The sequence below is a fragment of the Anser brachyrhynchus genome, assembly GCF_964034855.1.
Source record: "Anser brachyrhynchus genome assembly, chromosome: 24".
NCBI lineage: Eukaryota > Metazoa > Chordata > Aves > Anseriformes > Anatidae > Anser > Anser brachyrhynchus.
The window spans coordinates 7226244-7245820 of NC_137717.1; the positions used below are offsets into that span (position 1 = coordinate 7226244).

The following is a 19577-nucleotide window of genomic DNA, read 5'->3' on the forward strand; positions in this document are numbered from 1 at the left end:
CTGACCCCCAGCTCCCCACACCTTCCTTTCAGGTAGTTGTGGAGAGCAATAAGGTCTCCCCTGAGCCTCCTCTTCCCCAGACTGAACAACCCCAGTGCACTCAGCCACTCCCTTGTGTTCCAGGCCCTTCAGCAGTTTCGCAGCCCTTCTCTGGACAAGGCTCCAGGGCCTCAATGTCCTTCTTGTAGTGAGGGGCCCAAAGCTGAACACAGCACTCGAGGTGCAGCCTCACCAGAGCTGAGTACAGGGGGACGATCACCTCCCTGTTCCTGCTGGCTGCACTATTCCTGATACAAGGCAGGATGCCGTTGGCCTTCTTGGCCACCTGGGCACACTGCTGGCTCATGTTCAGGTGAGCATTGGCCAACACCCCCGGATCCTTTTCCTCTGCACAGCTTTCCAGACACTCTGCCCCAAGCCTGTAGCATTGCATGGGGTCGTTGTGGCCAAAGTGCAGGACCCAGCACATAGCCATGTTGAACCTCATCCCTTGGCCTCTGCCCATCGACCCAACCTCTCCAGGTCCCTCTGCGGGGCCTTCCTACCCTCCAGCAGAACGACAATTCCCCCCAGCTAGAGTTGTAGAGTTGAGATAGTTCAAGTATGGTGCTATAATAAAGGAACAACTTCTAGGGTTCATTTGGTGGTTAGTTGCAGTATGCTTTTTAACAGATATGAACAACAGCATTCATCTCACAGACTAAATACATTATTAGACTCTTCCAGTGTAGTGCGGTGGAGTTTATATACTGGAACAGGGCAACTATACGCTCCGGGTGAGACTCGTTTGATCAATTTTTTCTCAAAAGCTTCTCTTGTTTTTATAGTTATAAAAGCAAAAAACTAGAGTGATAATGAAATTTAGAGCCCAGATAGGGTAGATATTTACTGCTGATGATGTAGATAGCAACAGGTAAATGACCTTGGTGTTTATCAGAGACACCCTTGTTAAGATAAATAAAGGGGATTGGCTGTTGTGACTAATAGAGTTTTAGTACAGAAGGACTTTGACAGACTGGAGAACTGGGCCAGCAGGAACTACAAGAAGTTCAATAACTGCAGATTCTGCATGTGGGGGTAGAATAACCCCTTAAATAGGTCCAGGCTGGAAAGAGCTGGAGGGTACAGTGGACACCAGGTGCAACATGAGCCAGCAGTGCACTCTCCCTGTAGATAAGATTAACTGCATGCTGGAGAATATGGTGAACAGCTGATGGAGCGAAGGTGTTCCACTCTGGCGCTGGGAAGGTCACCCCAGAATACTGGGTCCAGTGTTGTATCCCCTGTTCAAGAGGCATGTGAGGAAACTGGAGAGCAGTCAGCAAAGGGCTGCTGAGGCTGAGGGAGCTATGATGGTTTATCTTTGCAAAGAGGATACTACGAGTGATCTAATAGCAGCCCACAACTACTTGAAGAATAACTGTGAAGATAATGGAGACAAATTCTCAGTAGTGACAGATGGAAAAATGCAATGGAAAAAAGAACAGGCAAATTCCAGCTTGGGAGATTCTGGATAGAGAAAGGAAACCTGCTTCCCAAGGTGGGTGTGGTAGTCCCAGGACATTAATATATAGATGCAGGACCTCCAACCTTGGAGGTTCTCAAGACTCAACAAAGTTATGGTCATCCTCTTCTAGTGCTGGGGAGAGCCCTGCTCTGAGCAGGGTCACAGGAATTTCCTACATTATCTCCTTTCATTTCCATGTACACAGGAGGAAGGAAAGAGAGAACTTTTACCTCCACACCATTCTGTAATGCTACCTGTAGAAAACAACATTAGTACTTACCTCCAGTTCACTGTCCTGTGAGGAGGAGGTGTCTGCTTTCCTCTTCCCTCTGTTCTTCCCAGGGATGTTTTTTCTTGCCTGCTCATCTAACTCTTTACTTGCTGTTGCTCTTGACAATGATGGACTTGTGGATGCATCTCCTGCAGAATGAAATCACAGAGCTCTCATCCCCTCATGCCTCAAAACAAACACCAACACAAAACTCACAGCATTTGACTACAAGCTCCCCCTGCAACAGGTAAGACATTATCTTGCTTTATTGAATCAATAGTACTCGAGCCATTGTTAAAACATAAAGCATGATTTCTTTGTCCCATCATTTCAAAACAGCTTTGTCTCCTGAATTCAGTACCCGTCAGGACTGACCTACTTACTGCATTCTGCTGCAGTAAAAGACATAGCACCCTTCAACGTAAGGCCTGTAAATCCCTCAAAAGTCTCACTATCCTAGCACTGCTTTATTCTTCAATTGTTTCTTTTAATGCTTCCTGAGAGTTTCTGTCAGAAACTCTTAATCTGGAATGGAAGTACAAAGGAAAGTATTGAGTAATGCCTGTCCATCCTAGATTTCCTGGGCTAGTGAAATGATTTTTTTGTGTTGAGCAACCCTATATGAGACATGCTGTTTTCAGCATACACTACTCCCTCCTGTTCCACTGCAAAATATCTTTAGAGTAACAGTTAAGCAATAGCCAGTGTATGGAGTTATCTGGAGTATGTTCATCGTACACAAATCCACAGCATGCTGACTGTACATGAGACATACGTAGACTACAGCTACATTGCCCAACCATTCCCCCCCAAAAAACAAAACAAAACAAGAAAACAAACAAACAAAAAAAAAACAGCGATGTAGTTGGCCCTCAAGACAAAGGCTTGGCCAAGCAGCATGGCCATGACTGAAAAGGGATACATTAAAGAGCCAATTCGCCAACCGTAAGAGCTCCTTTCACGGGGAAAGGGTAAAGCACCATCACCCAGTAAATAAATGTTTTGCTTTGCAGAGTACTATGACAATGGGAGACACCCTCTGAAACCTCTATTAACATTTCGCACAGAAGATTTAACATCCCAGGTATCTGCCTGACTTATTCAGAAATAGGACCAGAACTCTATCAGGAATGCAGAAAGGCATAGGGTCATCCACGTCCTCATTCAGGGTTACCAGATGGATGACCTGGACCAGTTTTTGACTCTGGAGCCAAGCCAACTTGAAAGCTTTTGAATTCAGTCTGGGTCTTGAGCATGAAGCAATTAATGAACATCGACCAATTCCTATGAAAATTCACATAGAATGGTGAACTCAAGAGTACTCCTGAACTACGAAAATGTCACTGAGAACGTTAACAACTGGGCCATTCTCTGACTGGTGGCTTGAAGTAACAGGACAATTGCACGGAGCTTTCAGAATCAAGTAAAAACAGATTCAGGTGTGTAGATCTCCTGCTGTTTGCTCCAACTAGAGGACAACTGCTTCTTGAAAAAGGCAAAGCACTCGAAGCACTATGCTCCTTGATTTACAACATCAGTGTGCTTTTCGTCATCACCTCACCGTGGTATCCCACAAGGTGAAGATGGGTTGACAGGAAAGGTATGGACAACACCTCCTGTCCTAACAAAGGACTCAAGCCCTTTTGGAGCTACAGGAGTGTATGATCGCTCTTTCTGGAACCCACGGAGAAGGAATTGTTTCCAAGTTCTACTACCCAGGAAGGGAAAACCCAGTCAGTAGGACCCAGTGGACTGGCCAGGAATTCTGCCCAGCCAGAGCTCACAGCATTATCAGCAAAGTCATCCAGTACTGCTATCTGTATTCTCTCTTTGAGGGGAAAAAACAAACAAGCAAACAAAAAAAAGCATTTAGAAAGACACCAATTCTTGACATGTAAGAGCTAGGAATACAGGTGTAGTGAGGTCAAAGTGTTAATTATTACTACGGGTTAAACTAGGCAACTTGTTCGGAACTGGACAGCAGTTCAGAAGCAGCTTTCCCAAAACACAATGTTGCATGCAGAGTTCTCCTTCTCTGTGCGAAGAGGACTGAATACACTCAAAATCTGGCATTTGCCTAGTAGATGGGTTTTGCCAAAACAATGGTAGATATCTGGAATGCAGGTCAAGTTAGTGGGGATAGGCCTCCAGGAGAGAATGCTCTGGTGAAATCCAGCTATCAGAGACAAGCCTCAAAAATAGCTCAGAGGCCATGTTCACAGGGCAGCCACTCAGCAAGGCACTAGATGGACTGAGACCCCAGAAAACACTGTAGAAGTTACAAGGAATTAAGAAAATAAAGGCCCTGAGATAAGCTTAGAAAAAGGCAATATTTAAAGCAAAAGAATCCAACTATTGGATCCCTGTTCCATTCCCTTGGGCATCTAAGGAACCAAGGACCCACAGTGCACTCTGTGTACTCATGCCCAAGGCATGCGGGGAGTAGGTGAGCTAAGACGTAGCAAGTTCTGTTTCTAAGAGCCTGTGACACAATCATTTACAGGACGAAAAGATCTATGGAAAATCACAAGCAGAAAGGAAAAAAAAAAAGACCATTATGAAGACCTAATTGTAGTCACTCTTCTTTAAAACACCTTAAAACAGAACTTAAAACTTCCAGCAAGCACCAAAGGCTGTGGAGAGGGTTTAAACAGCAGTGGTGGACTGATGCTGGTTATCAGATAGGTACCCACCCAGCTGCTTGTTCATTCTTCCCTCCAGTGGGCCAGGGGAGAAAACAGGTAGAGCAAAAGTGAAAAAACTTGTGGGTTGAGACAAAAACAAGTCTTTGTCTTGTAACAAGAAAGGAGGAAAAAAAAAAAAAAAATCAAAACCAGGTGCTGCAAAGGCCCACCACATCCCACAACGGGCTGATACCCAGCCAGTCTCCAAGCAACAGCTGCCTTGGAAGCCAAAACGCCCTGCCACCTTCTTCCTCTGTGTCAGTTTTTATTGCAGAGCATGTCGTTATATGGTATATATACCATATATATATGTATATATATTGGATAGGCTGGAGCGATGGGCTGAGGTCAACTGTATGAAGTTCAACAAGGCCAAGTGCCGGGTCCTGCACCTGGGGCGCAACAACCCCAGGCAGAGCTACAGGCTGGGAGGTGAGTGGCTGGAAAGCTGCCTGGCAGAGAAGGACCTGGGAGTATTGGCTGATAGTCGGCTGAATATGAGCCAGCAGTGTGCCCAGGTGGCCAAGAAGGCCAACAGCATCCTGGCCTGTATAAGAAGCAGTGTGGCCAGCAGGTCTAGGGAGGTGATTGTGCCCCTGTACTCGGCTCTGGTGAGGCCGCACCTCGAGTACTGTGTTCAGTTTTGGGCCCCTCGCTACAGGAAGGACATGGACGTGCTCGAGCGAGTCCAGAGAAGGGCAACGAAGCTGCTGAGGGGTCTGGAGAACAAGTCTTACGAGGAGCGGCTGAGGGAGCTGGGCTTGTTCAGCCTGGAGAAGAGGAGGCTCAGGGGCGACCTCATCGCTCTCTACAGTTACCTGAAAGGAGGCTGTAGAGAGGTGGGGGTTGGTCTATTCTCCCACGTGCCTGGTGACAGGACGAGGGGGAACGGGCTAAAGTTGCGACAGGGGAGTTTTAGGTTGGATGTTAGGAAGTACTTCTTTACCGAAAGGGTTATTAAGCATTGGAACGGGCTGCCCAGGGAGGTGGTGGAGTCACCATCCCTGGAGGTCTTTAAAAGACGTTTAGATGTAGAGCTTAGCGATATGGTTTAGTGGAGTACTTAGTGTTAGGTCGGAGGTTGGACTCGATGATCTTGAGGTCTCTTCCAACCTAGAAATCTGTGATACTGTGATATGTTTGGCTACTTTGGATCAGTTGTCCCTGCTGTGTCCCCTCCCAGCCAAAAGTGTGCTATCAACACTGCTTTGGCAGTTAGCTTCATCCCAGCCAGACACAGCACACTAACAAAAATAAAGTGAATCTTTTTTATTTTTCTTACCTATCAATCTACAACAGACATCAGATTTCACTTGATAAGTGCTCTACAACACAAACAGGATCTCATAACACCTTGTGTAAGATGCTGGAGGAAGCACTAAGTCTTTGCTTTTATCGTTGTTAAATTTAGAAAACTGTATTTTTGTTGAGAAAAATCTTAGTCAATCAATGCCTCTACAAGCTGGTACTTTATATAGCATTAGTGGAGAAGGTCAGCCAAAGATGTGACTTCTCTAGAAAAGTCAGTTCTCTAGAAAAGTCAGCCCTTCTACATTTCTTCTATTAACAGCTAAAATCTGCCCCGACAAGTGTCAGGTAACTTAATACTATGCAGATCTGTTCACGTACAAAGCACAGCAGCTTTCAACGGTTTACATGATGAAGCAGACAGAAGAGAGGAAAGTAAAGGATGCACTCCTGGGCACATCAGAGACCAACTCATTGAGAGGTTGTGGCCAAACTACAGCTCTTGAAAACGCATGAGAAGTTCCAAAGGGTCTCCTTACCTGGGATTGGCAGCTGTGTCATGACTGGCTGCAGGAAGGAACGAGCTAGGAGCTATCAAGGCTGGGTATCACATAGATGCCCTGGAGCCCATGTGGACACCTAGCCCTGACACGTGACAAGAGGCAACATACCCCAGAGAGCTGCTGTCAACTCCCCTTCCAGTCACCCCTGGAATTCCCTCTCTCTACAGCACTTAGAGTATATGGTGTGTGTCTCCCGAACCACAGCAGTATAAGATTTCCAATACGTAAGTCTGCCTGGCCCACCACATAGTCTGCACATCAGTGAGACAGAGCGTGATGATGGAAGCAAGCATCCTGTCCAGGATTGCGCAGCACACAAATGTGCTGCAATTACACATTTTGAAATAACGTTTTCTCCATGTCTGCACGCTGTATTGTTTATCAAAGGTATTAGCCACCCTGTTACAGATGCCGCCCTGTTACAGATGCAACCATTACCAGAGGAGTGTCTCTGCACCGTCCGTGTAGGCACCATGGCGTTTGGTTTTTCAGTCGGATACGTAGTTGTTGCTAACGCAGTACTCTCCGCGCTGCTGTCTGCTGGTGTTATGGCCCCAAAGCCAGAACTTGGGTAACACGTCTGGTACTGACTCTGGCCAAGGATTGTGTACGTAGGATATTCCTATTAGAGGGAAGGATCGGTTATGATAGGACACTCCTTTCAGAAAACATTCTATATCATGGTGACTTTTACACTAGAATATGCCTGTCAAAGAAAAATGTCAGCAAGAGCAAGTCTGACTTTGACTTTTTGCTATTTCCTTCCACACATGCAGGAAATCCCCAAAAAAGGATTGAAAGAGATGACTTCCCAATGGCCTCCACAGCAGGTAAGTTCTGCCCACAGAAGGCCAGAAACCACAGGGCCTTTCTTCTGCCTCTAGTTTCTTCAAAAATGAATTTATATGAATGATGTGACAGTAACAAGGGAGCATCGAGTTGATGCCAAGGCATCAGTCCATTCTCTGTCTTCTGGAATTTGTGTCTTTGTCTTGCGTTTTACTTTGACACCAGATGTACTGACAGCGGTAGAGAACGGCCCTGGCATTGGCTCAGAATACAATCCCAGCCACAAGAGCTAAAGGATAAAGTGCCTTTACTCATGACCTGCCTTCAGAAGGCTATTAAATTGCACACTGTGATGAAAGGTATCTATTTCTGAAGACAATTTACTCATTCTGAAGTTGATCACTGAAATCAGAGGGCTCCTGAACTCAAGCTATACTTGAGGATTTTCATTTCTGCTACTGATAGTAAAGAAAATAGCCACCCTCTAAGTGCCATGTCACGTTCTTCTGGCACACTGCACGCTCCCAGTTCACTCAGGGAGCTTCTTGGATTTGTGAACATACATCAGGCACCTCAGTCTGCACTACTATCCAGGAAAGCTTTTCTCCTTAAAATTCTAAGCAAGTTTATGCTAACGAAAGAACCTTAAAAAGCAGCGGTGTAATATACAAGGAATCTGCTTTAACCCTTGGATTTCCCACAGCTCCTATATTCTCCTTCTGCGAAGCTGTGATGTTGAAGGGTTCCTTTGTAATATCTGAATATTCAGACTGGCAGTTAACTGCTGCCTGCAGGGAGAAAGCAGTGCTATCTATTACCCACAGTAGGTCATAGTGTAAGGGAGAAGGGCTCTGTATTAGCCTCAAGGCTTTTTGATTTTGTTTTATTCTAACTATCAGAACGTATATCTCACTCAACTTTTTTGATGGCATACAACATACATTCCCTTCTTGCTGAGGGAGATCAAAGGTATTCAAAAGATGTCCAACTATAATCCTCCCTGTAGTTTGGTTCTAATAATAGTTCTATTGTTTCTTCTCCAGTGTCTCGTGAAGAGATCTCAGTGCTCTGTTTAAGATTCACCGCACAATCAGCAGATAAGGACAGAGCTACGGACAGCTCAAATAAGTTTGCTGTGAAGGCCAAAGGGAAGAGCAACATGGTCAAAGACATCGAAAGAGCAATTTTGCCGACTTAGAGTAACATATCGAACCCTGTAATTTTCGTAACCATTGTGCTCTACTTTAAGTTGTGCAAATATTTTGCTTTCTTTTGTTAGTTTTGAATAATGTGTTAAACAAAGGTGAACGAGATGCCGCACGTAAATATAGCAAGAAGGAAATTTTACCTGTGAGATGCTGGCTACGGCTGATGTAGAAATATTGACAACAGTTGAGGATGTAGAGACTGGTTTGGCATTGGTAGTTGATGCTGTAAAATTAAGAATTACTTCATATATATATATGTTTCAAGAGAAATACGAGAGACAAGACCAACCTAAGATGTAAAATAAGTTACTAAGTTCTTACTGGCTTAGGTGCAAGCATTTGTGCTTCCAGCAGAACTCTGCTTGTAAAGGCCAAAAAAGTGTTGGGGTGTATCCTGAAACCAGTTACATTTCCACCAGGCTTACGGGGAGGAGAGCTGACACACAGTGATCTTTAAAAACATCATTTTCAAGTGTTTCAGAAATTTTACCTAGAGCTTTTAAAAAGATTTTTTCCTCCTCCGTGCCTGCTAAGCAACTGGAGTTTAATCAGAATGGCTACATGACTTTACGAAAAGTTTTGAGAAGACAGAAATCACATTCTGATGTTTAATTATTAGCAATTAAAAATGAATCAGAATAAACAACAGACATGAAGTGTGTTTAAATCAGTTCAATAACCAAATGCTTATCTGTTTGCATTGGAATTAGTATATTTAGTTTAATTAGATCAAAAAAATAAGGAAAGAGTAAAAATATTTCAAAAATATAAAAAGGGTGCTTCCTACTGGAGAAGTGAATACATCTCCCCATACATATCCCTGTGAGATTACAACTAGTTTTTGGATAAGAGTTTATGAAACAATTTGTCAACAGCATGTAGGACAAATTGTTAGAGACTTCTAGTTGTTAGTAAGAATTTTAAGATGTTTAATACTCTTCACATCACTGCATTCAGTTCTTCTAAAGCACGTAAGAGGCAACTAGACCTTCTGGGAACAACTAATGGCATCTGCTATATGTCATTTAGCAGATTTGATGATTTTACAGCAACAGGGCCATAACATTAAACATTACTCCACAGAGTTTCAGGAACCTCAAGGATTAGTGAAAACAAATACAGGAGTAAGCACGAACAAAACCAGCACGTACTAAACCAAGTGCCACCAAGAAATATTTTCTTTTGCTAAACCTAATTTCTTTACACACAAATAAAACCAAAAATTGTTAGACACTTATGAAAAGACTTGCAGAAATCCACAATATCACCTACTTTACCATCACCCTGAGAAAAGCCTTTCTGCAAATAACATCCATGCAGAATTCACCCCAAGACTGAAGAACTCAACATCCTGAAGACTTCAGTCTTTCTAACCCCAGGGAAGCTGCAAAGGGGAACAGACCACCACGAACTCTTAATCAATATACGTTGTGTTACAGCAAGCACAGGTACTACCTGGTAAACAGCTCCTGGAAAGAGGAATCGATCCAAAATATGCCTCAAAAAAGATGAAAAACAAAAGAAATATATCTTAAAAGAAGTGCAGAAATACACAGTATTTACAAGAGGTGGGAAATGTGAAGTGGCCTCTCTACAGAAGCAAAAATAAAGGCATGTGATTAGCCCCTGGGAATCCCCTCATAGACAGGAGCAGCAGTGTTCAAAAACAGGTGGAAGAAAGTTTTTGGGGGTGAACATTTAGAAAAAGGAAAAAAAGACTGCACTAAACAGTAATAATGGCAATGAAGATATTCAAGTGCATGTTGTAGCTATGCAGCTACTAGACTAGAAGCAGGAGCTGTGAGAGTCAGGGACTTGACAGATACTCCTCAAATGCAATTGCTGAAGAGCAAGGGATAGTTTCCAAATAAAAATCCTTTTAACTATACATATTACGGAAACAATCAAAGCTGCTGTTTATAGTAAGAAAATGCCACCTGGTAGGGCACTGTGAAGCACGGATCTCCAGAAAAGCTCCTTGCTAACACAGAATGAAGCTGCTGGGAAGCTGGAAGAAATGAACTACCAAAGTTGTTCCACCACGTCGCTCAAAGTTATCATGGAGAGCAAACAGAAAGAGATTCACATCTGTAGTGCACTGAAGAGGCTGCTTCTCCACTGAGATGGATCACAGAAGTTAAAAAATAAACAGCAAAAAACTTCCAAGAGCTGGGACTCTGGTAAAAATACAGACCCCCCAATCCCCAACTTCATTGTTTATCTTAACTCCAGTCTCATTCCAAGATTACTTTTTTAATTATCCTGTATCTATAAAATGTAACACATCAGATCTTTACAAACGGCTTCCACTACATAGATCAAGCAATTCTGTCTGCACTGGGGGTCAGCACCTTTGCCTGTAAATGGGCCAAAAACACACAAAAATGTTTTGCATGGATGTGCCAGAAGGGACTTTTCATGATCATTTCATGCTCTCAGTTTTAATGGACCTGCAAACACCAGTCTTTGCCTTGAAGCTGCCATGTCTCTTTTTCTCTTCTGATTTCTCTTTTTCTCCCCCACTTCCAGAGCCCATCTTCAGACCTTTCATCCCTAACTCCCCTGCCTCGTTCATCCCATTCTGTTTTGCTTCAGTTGATTTCAAAAATCCTCTTTCAAGCTGCTTCGTGTGCTGGGAAGGGAAATGGTAATTAATGCATTTTACATTTCACTTGGCTGCTTTGCTCACATGGAAGGAAGAGGTGAGGCAAGAAGCAGCCATCCCTCCCATGTCACTGTCAGCGCTTCACAGAGCCTCTGCTCCTTGCCACCACAGCTACAGCTTGCATAAGGACAAAAAGCAAAATTCTCAGTCCCTAAGTGCACCTGACCTATTACCAGGGTTTAAATATCATATTAGTTCAGTCCAGCATTAGTCTGCAGACTAAATTGTATTGATCATGCACTGTAAACATGTCCATTGGGCCAGCAGCACTGTTTAGCACTCTGTTTTGTTTGAAAACAAAAAGATAGATCTTCAAGAGATCAGTGGTCTTTTTCCATCCTTCCAGCTCCTGTTCTCCACCACCTCCCCTGCACCACCAGTCCAAGTACAGACTTGACCCTTCAGCGGGCAGTCTGCTAACTTGCTGAAAAGGAAACGGCAAAACCAAAAAAGGAAGAGCTTCCTGCCAGTTTGCAAAATGTTTTACAGAAAAGCAATAGCACTTACACAATTCAGGTGATTTTTTTCACACTTTCAAAGAGCAGTCCGAAGGGAAACTCTCCTCACAACATGACACTCCCAGGCCACATTCTTACAGATGTACAGGTCAAGTATTTTAAAATCCTTCTGTGAAGTGAGGACTGACCAGGAATCTCCTTTACCTCATTTATTCCCAGGGATTTACCTGCTTGCTGTGGCACATCAGCTGACAAAACTCCTTGAGGTCACATTATGCAGAACTATTTCTGACAAATTCCCCTTTGCAATTAGGGCTAGTGCTGTAAAACATTACCATTTATTCTGCCAGTTGAAGTACCTGGAGAAGAGTTATATTTAAAGAATGGTAGATTTCCAGTGGTGTACTTCTAATCACAAACTATGAATGTGAGAAGTAAATTGAGAATAAACACTACATTGTGCCATTTACTGTCACAATGAAATAAGGCTGAGCACGTACCATGACATAAAATGTCTTTCCTATCAGTGAAAGACATGCTAAAAAAAAAAAAAATCTATTACCTAATTATTCTCCTTTACCTGGCACTCATTAGAACACATCTGGATATGGCATTCAGTTTTGGTCCTCAAGCACATGAAAAATGCTGCTAAACTTGAACAGGTCTCTCACAGAACCACCCAAACGGTCAGAAGCTGGAGCATGTGCCCTGCGAAGGGATGCTGGGGCAGTGGGCTTCTTCAGGCTGGAGAAGAGATGGCTTTGGGGCACCTAACATCAGCCTGCAGTATCTACAAGGACATAATCAAGAAGACAGCACCAGGTTCTTTTTGCAGGTGCACAGACAAAGAGATAAATGGTCAAAGGGTCAGCTCATGAAGGAGAGGATGCTCTGACTTGACAAAAAAAAATAAATCATGATGACAGTCTGTCACTGGAGGTGGTGAAACCCCGATCCTTGGAGGTTTGTGATACCCAAATGGATAAAGCCCTGAGCAGCCTGGTCTGAATTCAGTGCCAACCATTCTTTGAGCAGGAGGATGGACTAAAGATTCCTGAAGTCCCTGAGTTATTCTATGAAAATATCACACATGTAATAGATTAAGTATTCCTGAAATGCTTCCTACAAGCTATAGAGACAAATTTTCATAATTCATCACCCAAATGCAAATGGCAAAAATTCAGTCTAAAAACAGGGTAATTATTTGCACATATTTGCCATAAGCTAATTGCTATGGAAGCCAGTGAAAGTCAGCACACAGCTTCTTAGATCGGACACTTTTGGCAGTGGGAATATCTGTAGACTAGTTCTGTAATCACAAATCCACGTTCTAGTAGAGCTACCAAGCTGGAGGCCTCACGCAGCCAGACAAGCAATATATCCTGGTCTGTGTGTGTGTGTGGGGGGGTGCATATACATATAATATATGAGCCTTCTACTGCCAGAAGGAAATAAAAAGAATCCAGCCTGAGTCAGTACATTTACTGACTTCAAGCTAAAGACCAACAACAAGCTGCAAGAACATTCCCAGTAAAGGCATGCAAGAACACAACATTTAGTCTCCTTTCCCCATCCCATTTTCTCTTCACCCTGTTAAGTCCATCAGCATGGCACCAACAAGCCAGCCTGGTGCATACAGAGGTACATAGCAAATACAAAACCAAACACAAACACACGCTCAAATAGAAAAGAGACAAAGCATAAAGAAGCATGCACAAACCAAGAACAAACGTGCAAGCCTCTCTATTTGTGGTATCTATACTCAATTAGGTGGAGAGAGATGCAGATAAAAACCATGCCAAGTTACCTTCAATGGAATAAGAATAATGTGCTGGGCTGGGCTGGCTTGTGGTTAACCCTGTAGTGCAGGTAAGAACACTGTGCTGACTTGTAGATGGAGTCTGAATTAAACCACTTTCAGGTTTCATACCTGGCCACAGTGCACCTGAATCAGATAAATTGGACCAGTTATAAACAAATATGCTGGGACCAAACAGCATGCTGCTACCTCAGATTAAGATTTTTTGCTTGTTACAAAAGCAAGGAACAAATCACACATGGAAAATGTTTAATTTCTGCATTAGGAAGCCCTGATTGTCAGGCAGCACACGGGTTAGAGCTGCTGACAAAACTCGCTGAAAGAGAAAATTAAACCCACCAACAAGACCAATTTCCAAAGCTTTCAATTAAAAACCCATTAGTGTAACAGTAAGACTCACTGCCACGTAGGTGTAAAGGCACTGCTAATACCTCTGATGTTTTGGGCTGAGTTTCACAGCATTGTAAATGACCTCAGCTGTTACATAGCGAGGCTGGGGTTGGTATCAGTTAATCTCAAAGTCAACGCTTCTACTGCTTCACTGGGTTTTGGGTCAAATACTTAAAACCAAGCTAGAAGTCAGTAATTTTCATAGACTGACATAAGAGAAAATGGAGCTCAAAAAAAAAAGGGGGGGGAATCTGAAAGTTTCCTCTAACTTTTCTGCCATTCTAGAAAGTATTTGTAACAATAATGGCCAAAGCACACATACAGCAATGTGATTTTTAATTTGTATGTACAAGGCACACACAGGAAGTGTGGTTTCAGCTCAGGCACTGTGTTAAGGTCTAGTCTGCTGCACTGACAGTGGTGACAACAGCATCTGACTACAGTAACTCATCTGAGACCTGGCTCTTCAGGACTCTTCAGGCGCTTTTTGTTGTTGTTGTTTTGTTTGTTTTTCATTTCTGAATTCAAATTTCATCGTTTCTGTTTCTTGCAATTGTAAGTCCCGGGAATCCAGCTGAGGTCTGAAAGATGACTGTCAAATACTCAAGATGCTCCAACTTTTCCACCCTCCTGGACTAAGATTTGTTTCTAGGAAGTAGAAAAATTTTCCCTTGGAATAAGATACTGCATTTTTAAGAGTCGGCACAAAAGTGCGTTCATTCTTTCAATACCAGACTGACGGGATAAAAGGATGCTGAGGTCACATTTTTATGGGATTAATGACTCAAAATTATCAACCCAGAGTATGAAATACATCTAGTAGTTAAAGCTGCTGCAGTCCCCACGGCAAAAGTCTAACCTGCCTGGGGTTAACCTACAGCCAGTTAAATGCATTTCTCCCTGGCCTGCAGTAAAAAAGCAGGAATTAGCTGAGAAGATCTACTTAAAAACAAGCAGGAGCGTGCAAAGCAGAGGGACAAAGGACATCTGGAGCTAGGCACAAAGCTCAGGGCCAGCAGAAAGACCAACCTCTGTCTTAAACCCCTTCCAGTTCAGGGAGGAAAGCACCAGCATCATGGCTACAAAAAACAACTGCAGCCTTTCAGCTGCTCCAGCAGGACGAGCCATGGGCTACGAGCTCGGAGTGTCTTAGGCAGAAGGTCACAGGAGATCCTAGAGCCAGACGAGGAGTATCTCCAAGAGCTCACTCCTCATTGCAGCTTTGTCAGAATCAAATTCTGCAACGGTTCTTTGAGACTGGGTATGTAAATAAATCAGTCAGTCACCTATGAGTCAAATTAACTCACCCATCTGGCTATCTGTATAGCCACTCAGGGTTTTGGTTCTTGTTTCTGTTATGGTTTCAAACCTTGAGAACCGTGATAAAGCAAACAAAAGGGAAAAACAGATTTAAGGACGATAGCAAATATATTGCAGAAATTCCAGGACAAAACGTATGGGAAACAGATCCTTTAAGGAGAGTAGAAGGCATTGTTTTTGTTTAGTCTAGAAAGGGAATGCTACAGTCTTCAATTAAGTAAGTACTTTTTAGAGAGGACAGTAACCAAAGCTCCTCACAGTGCGAGATCAGTGGACAAGCAGCAAAGGGCATTGATATCAGACAGTCACAGAACACACCAAGGTGCCTAACCGCTGTGATGGTGAAACACAAACCACCTCCGGATGCTGTAGGATAATCATCATACACCGGGTTTAAAGCCAGATCAAACAGACATGTCAGAGGTGTTCACAGGGTTGGTTGGATGCAAGTGCAGGAGCTAACTCAGGGCGTGTGTGAAGACATCTTTCAGACCCAGCTTTCCACGACCGTCTCCTTGTCATCACTCCACGTGCCTTCTACGTGATGCTCTACATTCGGTTCAGAAAGGCACGCTCTTGCGCTGGCGATGCACATCCTTCCCTGTTGTCCTGCATTTAGAAACTAGTGCAGGCTCCCAGACGACAAAGAAAGCAGGACGAGATGGGTGTAAGAGTCCTGCACATCTGATGGCAGCACTGCAGCTGAGGCAGAAGAACGCCACAGGACACGTGTACATACACAGAAAGGCCCCACACAGGCTAGTCTACCACGAGTATGTTTTTCTGGAATTAATGTAAACCATCACATCCACAATATTTCTAACACAACCTTAAAGCCACGCACATACAGCTTGTTTGTCATTACTCTCATTTTAATGTGTTGTTTTTTTTTTTAAATAAATCTCTCCAGACCACAAATACGTTTTGTGTGCAACAGTCAGCAGAGCACTAAACACCAAAAAAATTATTCCAGCACAAGGACAAGTGACAAACAGGCATATATATATATATATACACATATATATATATATATATATACACACACACAGAAGGCCATCTCTTCTCCAAAGGCAGCACCCTGAACTGAGTGATCTTAAGACTATGCTTGTGTTTGTCAGCTTGCTTCAACTTCACGCATAAAATACACCTGCCTTGCTCCAGTTAAGAAATCCATGATGCCTTCTTTTTGACATAGAAGCGAATGCACAGTAATAAGACATGCAAACCTTTGGAGAAGGCCCTTTGATGTGCTGGTAAAACGCCTGGCCTAGCTGGCCAAGTTCTCACCTGCTCAATGGAGATACTATGAGCGGACAATTTCTAGACTTTCCTTTGCACCATGCATATTTGGTCCTCAACACTCCACCTGACCTGTCCATCTTCTCGGTATGATCACATAGGTACTACTCCAGTAATGGAAATCATACTGGAAACGGCACTTTTAATATTTCCCTAACACTTAAATTCGGACTAAAAAATAGGGTATTTAATAGTAGTCCATGAAAACTTTACCAATGCATTTCAGTAATTGATCACATTTCAAAAAATATTTGATGGACAAAAGTTGCTATGAAGTCAATAGAAAATGCTGATCTCTTGCCCAGGTCTTCAGAAGATACTTTGAATGAAACAGCAGAAATTAACAGTTAATTAGCTAATTACTGACAGATTCCACAGACTTTGAATTAAAAAAAAAAAAGGTAGAAAAACACCACTGCCACCAACAAAACACCACACAGACAAACAAAACTCTACCAAAAAAAAAAATCTACCACCCCACTATGAAAATTTCACAGACAGGTCTGAAATACCTTTTTAAAACATCTTGGCCTACAAAATCAAACCAAACAAACAAAAAAAAAAAGTACACACAGCACAGTAAAATACAGAGAAGCAGCCTCAGTGCACTGTCCACAACAAACTGTCAATAAACACCAAACAAGTGAAGGAAACGACACCACCAGCCACTGTTTAGATGCACCAGAAGACCACGAAAGCCAAGGGCAGGCACCCTGGGAAGAAGAGTACATTCCAACGACCATACCACAGAGTCAGGCACGGTCTGTCAGTAACTGACTGTTTGACAACACCCAACATTAATTCACAAAAAAAAAAAAAAAGCCAAGGAGTACAGTGTTTAGAAAGATAGCAGACAAACTACAGTGGCACCTGAAGGCTTGGGTCTGGACATGATGGAGGACTTAGACTGGATGATCTTCAAAGGTCCCTCCCAACCCAAACCACTCTACAATTCTGTGACACGGCATCAAACCTCTCCATGCTCATTCATCCTTCCAGGGACAAGCTTTCCTGAAGGAATGACTGGAGAGTTCAGAAATCACAATGGACATATTTGAACCTTACTGGAAGGGACTGCGCTGGAAGTGCAGAAGCAGCAAACAGCAGCAGCCACCCAAATGCCCCTCTTCTCCTGAAGAGCCTCGAGTCTCTCTTTAAAACAGCTCTCACACCCTGCAAAGCTCCTACTTCATGTCTTTCAAGCAGTTAGAACAACATATCTCAGCATTAATACAGTGCTAATGTGATTTGGGAAACACTGTTTGATTAAACCCTAATGTCCCAGCTACTACAAAATTATCATTCTATTCCTAAGGATCCCTCAACGACAAACGAAAATTTCTTTCCAATAATCCCAGCTATACGGGAGGAGCGAGAAGAAAAGTGGCCGGAGGGGAAGAAGTGCATACATAAGTTTTACATGCTGACCGTTCTCATAAAGGTAACAATTTGTGCCAAATCACATAGCAGTGTAACATAGCTAATAAGAACGAGCACAGCTGCATCTGCTTTTCCACACCATCTTTCAAAAATACCATGACAAATCAGTTGTTTTGTAATATATATAAAAGTACTGGCTCTGTCAGTGGCTAGCAAGCCATACATGTTGCTTTGCTTTTATACAATTAGTTCTTCAGCTATAAAAGACTATCCTTTTACACCCTGAATTCCTAAGATTTTAGCACTGAAAATAAATTGGCAAGAGGCTCTGTTAATATAGCTATGCAATACGACCACAACCCCCCAGCACAAACGTTTCATGGCTATCTCACAGCTGCACAGCTCACTGACAACACGTTGTTCTCTCCTGTGTTACCTGCGTGGAAGGGTGACGCTCTCCCCTCTCAGCAGAGCTAGGCACTGAGGGGCAAAACAGCCTCCGCCACCACACATTTTTGAGAGCTGGCAACATCACACATTTTCATATATGAAACCAAGCAGAGCGAGATCAAAAATGAAAAGAGAAGTTTAAATGTTAATTTGTAATAATCAGTCACATAATTTCATAAATGTGGGGATACTTAATCATTTTTTTATTCCAGCATTTGTCACTTCAATATATAGAGCATGAGAAAAGACCAGACAGCTCCTTTCACTAACTCACATCTCTCAGAAGTAGATGTTTCTGTCTGCACTACTCATCCCCAACCCCCTTTATACTTCACAGAGAAAAACAGCAATTATCTTCTAAAACAGACCAAGACCCCAGGAGGTGTGTCTTTCTCTCCATGCTCTGTAAGGGAAGCATATGGTGAATAGCTCAAACCTTGCCATCCCGCTTTAGATGCTCAGTTACAACAGGACACTTATCCTCCAATCATCTGCAAAAACGGCAATGGCTGATAGAGGGCTCAAGTATCAGAGCAACATAAGCAAACTTATTTGTTGAGAAAAACTCAGAGACATTTTAGCATGAAATCTGCATTTGGTGAAACATGAGATAACAAAAAAGTCTTATTCCTGGCCAGCAAAAAGGAAAGGAAAAATATCTTCAACCAGTATGGGGCTTTGCATGATTTCACTGACCAGGAAACTGCACAAATGCAGCTATACCATAACTGGAGAAAATGATGACCCCAAACTATGAAATATCTGGCAAGCTTCATGGATAGACTTTCAAATTACTGGCCAAGAAAACAACTTTGGAAAAATAGGATTTTATAATATGAAGTCCCATCTAAAAGTGGCTCCCACTAAATCAGAGCTATTGCCACAAAACATCTTTCTCACATTTCGCTTCAATCCACGGTTTAAGCCACGCATGTGCTCTTCTACATGCTCTTCTCTCCAATACATCTGGTTAAACTTAACATTTGCTTTTTAATGAGACACAAAACAGTAACTACAGGCACTGAGAAGTCTTTGAAAATTTACTTCTTACCGAAAGGAGGTAGTCCGTAGGTTTGGGTGGTCTGGGGGTAGATCGTGTAGGGCTGAGATTGCTGTAGTGCTTGGTACTGAGTCTGACCAGGGTAAGGGCTCATTGTTTCCGATACAGGTACAGAAAGGATATGTGCATATGGCCTTATTAAAAAGAAGGAAAAAAAAAAAACAACCACTATTCACCTTATGCAGCTTTCAACCTCCAAGGCAGAAGACACCTTATTAAATCGCTTTAGAAAGAAGAAACAATTCACACTGACACACGCTCTCAGTGTAACACCCACTCGTGTTTCCTAATCTGACAGGCTCTTGGTTTGCTTGTTTCTTCCAGTGAAACCAGAGGAAGCTCTCTCCTTCACAGCAACAGAACACTACTTCTTTCTTCAGGACTGGGAAGGCAAGGAGAGAGGGGAAGAAAGAACTCCCTTTTCCAATAGGCATGAGCAGTTAGTTTCAATCATCATGCCTCCCAG

General features: G+C 42.9%; 1 protein-coding gene across 7 annotated transcripts in view; it reads right to left on the reverse strand.

Moving 5' to 3' along the window:
* Positions 1–19577, reverse strand: part of EYA3 (EYA transcriptional coactivator and phosphatase 3) — a 67508-nt gene that overhangs the window by 11181 nt on the left and 36750 nt on the right. For 4 of the 7 annotated variants that reach the window (XM_080566748.1, XM_080566745.1, XM_080566746.1 and 1 more), the window contains 5 exons: positions 19103–19245; positions 13201–13338; positions 8411–8493; positions 6712–6895; positions 1788–1927 (listed from right to left, as the gene is read on the reverse strand). In XM_080566748.1, coding sequence (XP_080422874.1) covers positions 1788–1927; positions 6712–6895; positions 8411–8493; positions 13201–13338; positions 19103–19245 — 688 coding nt within the window. The remainder of the gene's footprint in view (positions 1–1787; positions 1928–6711; positions 6896–8410; positions 8494–13200; positions 13339–19102; positions 19246–19577) is intronic. The other 3 variants (XM_080566749.1, XM_080566750.1, XM_080566751.1) reach the window with 2 other exon arrangements.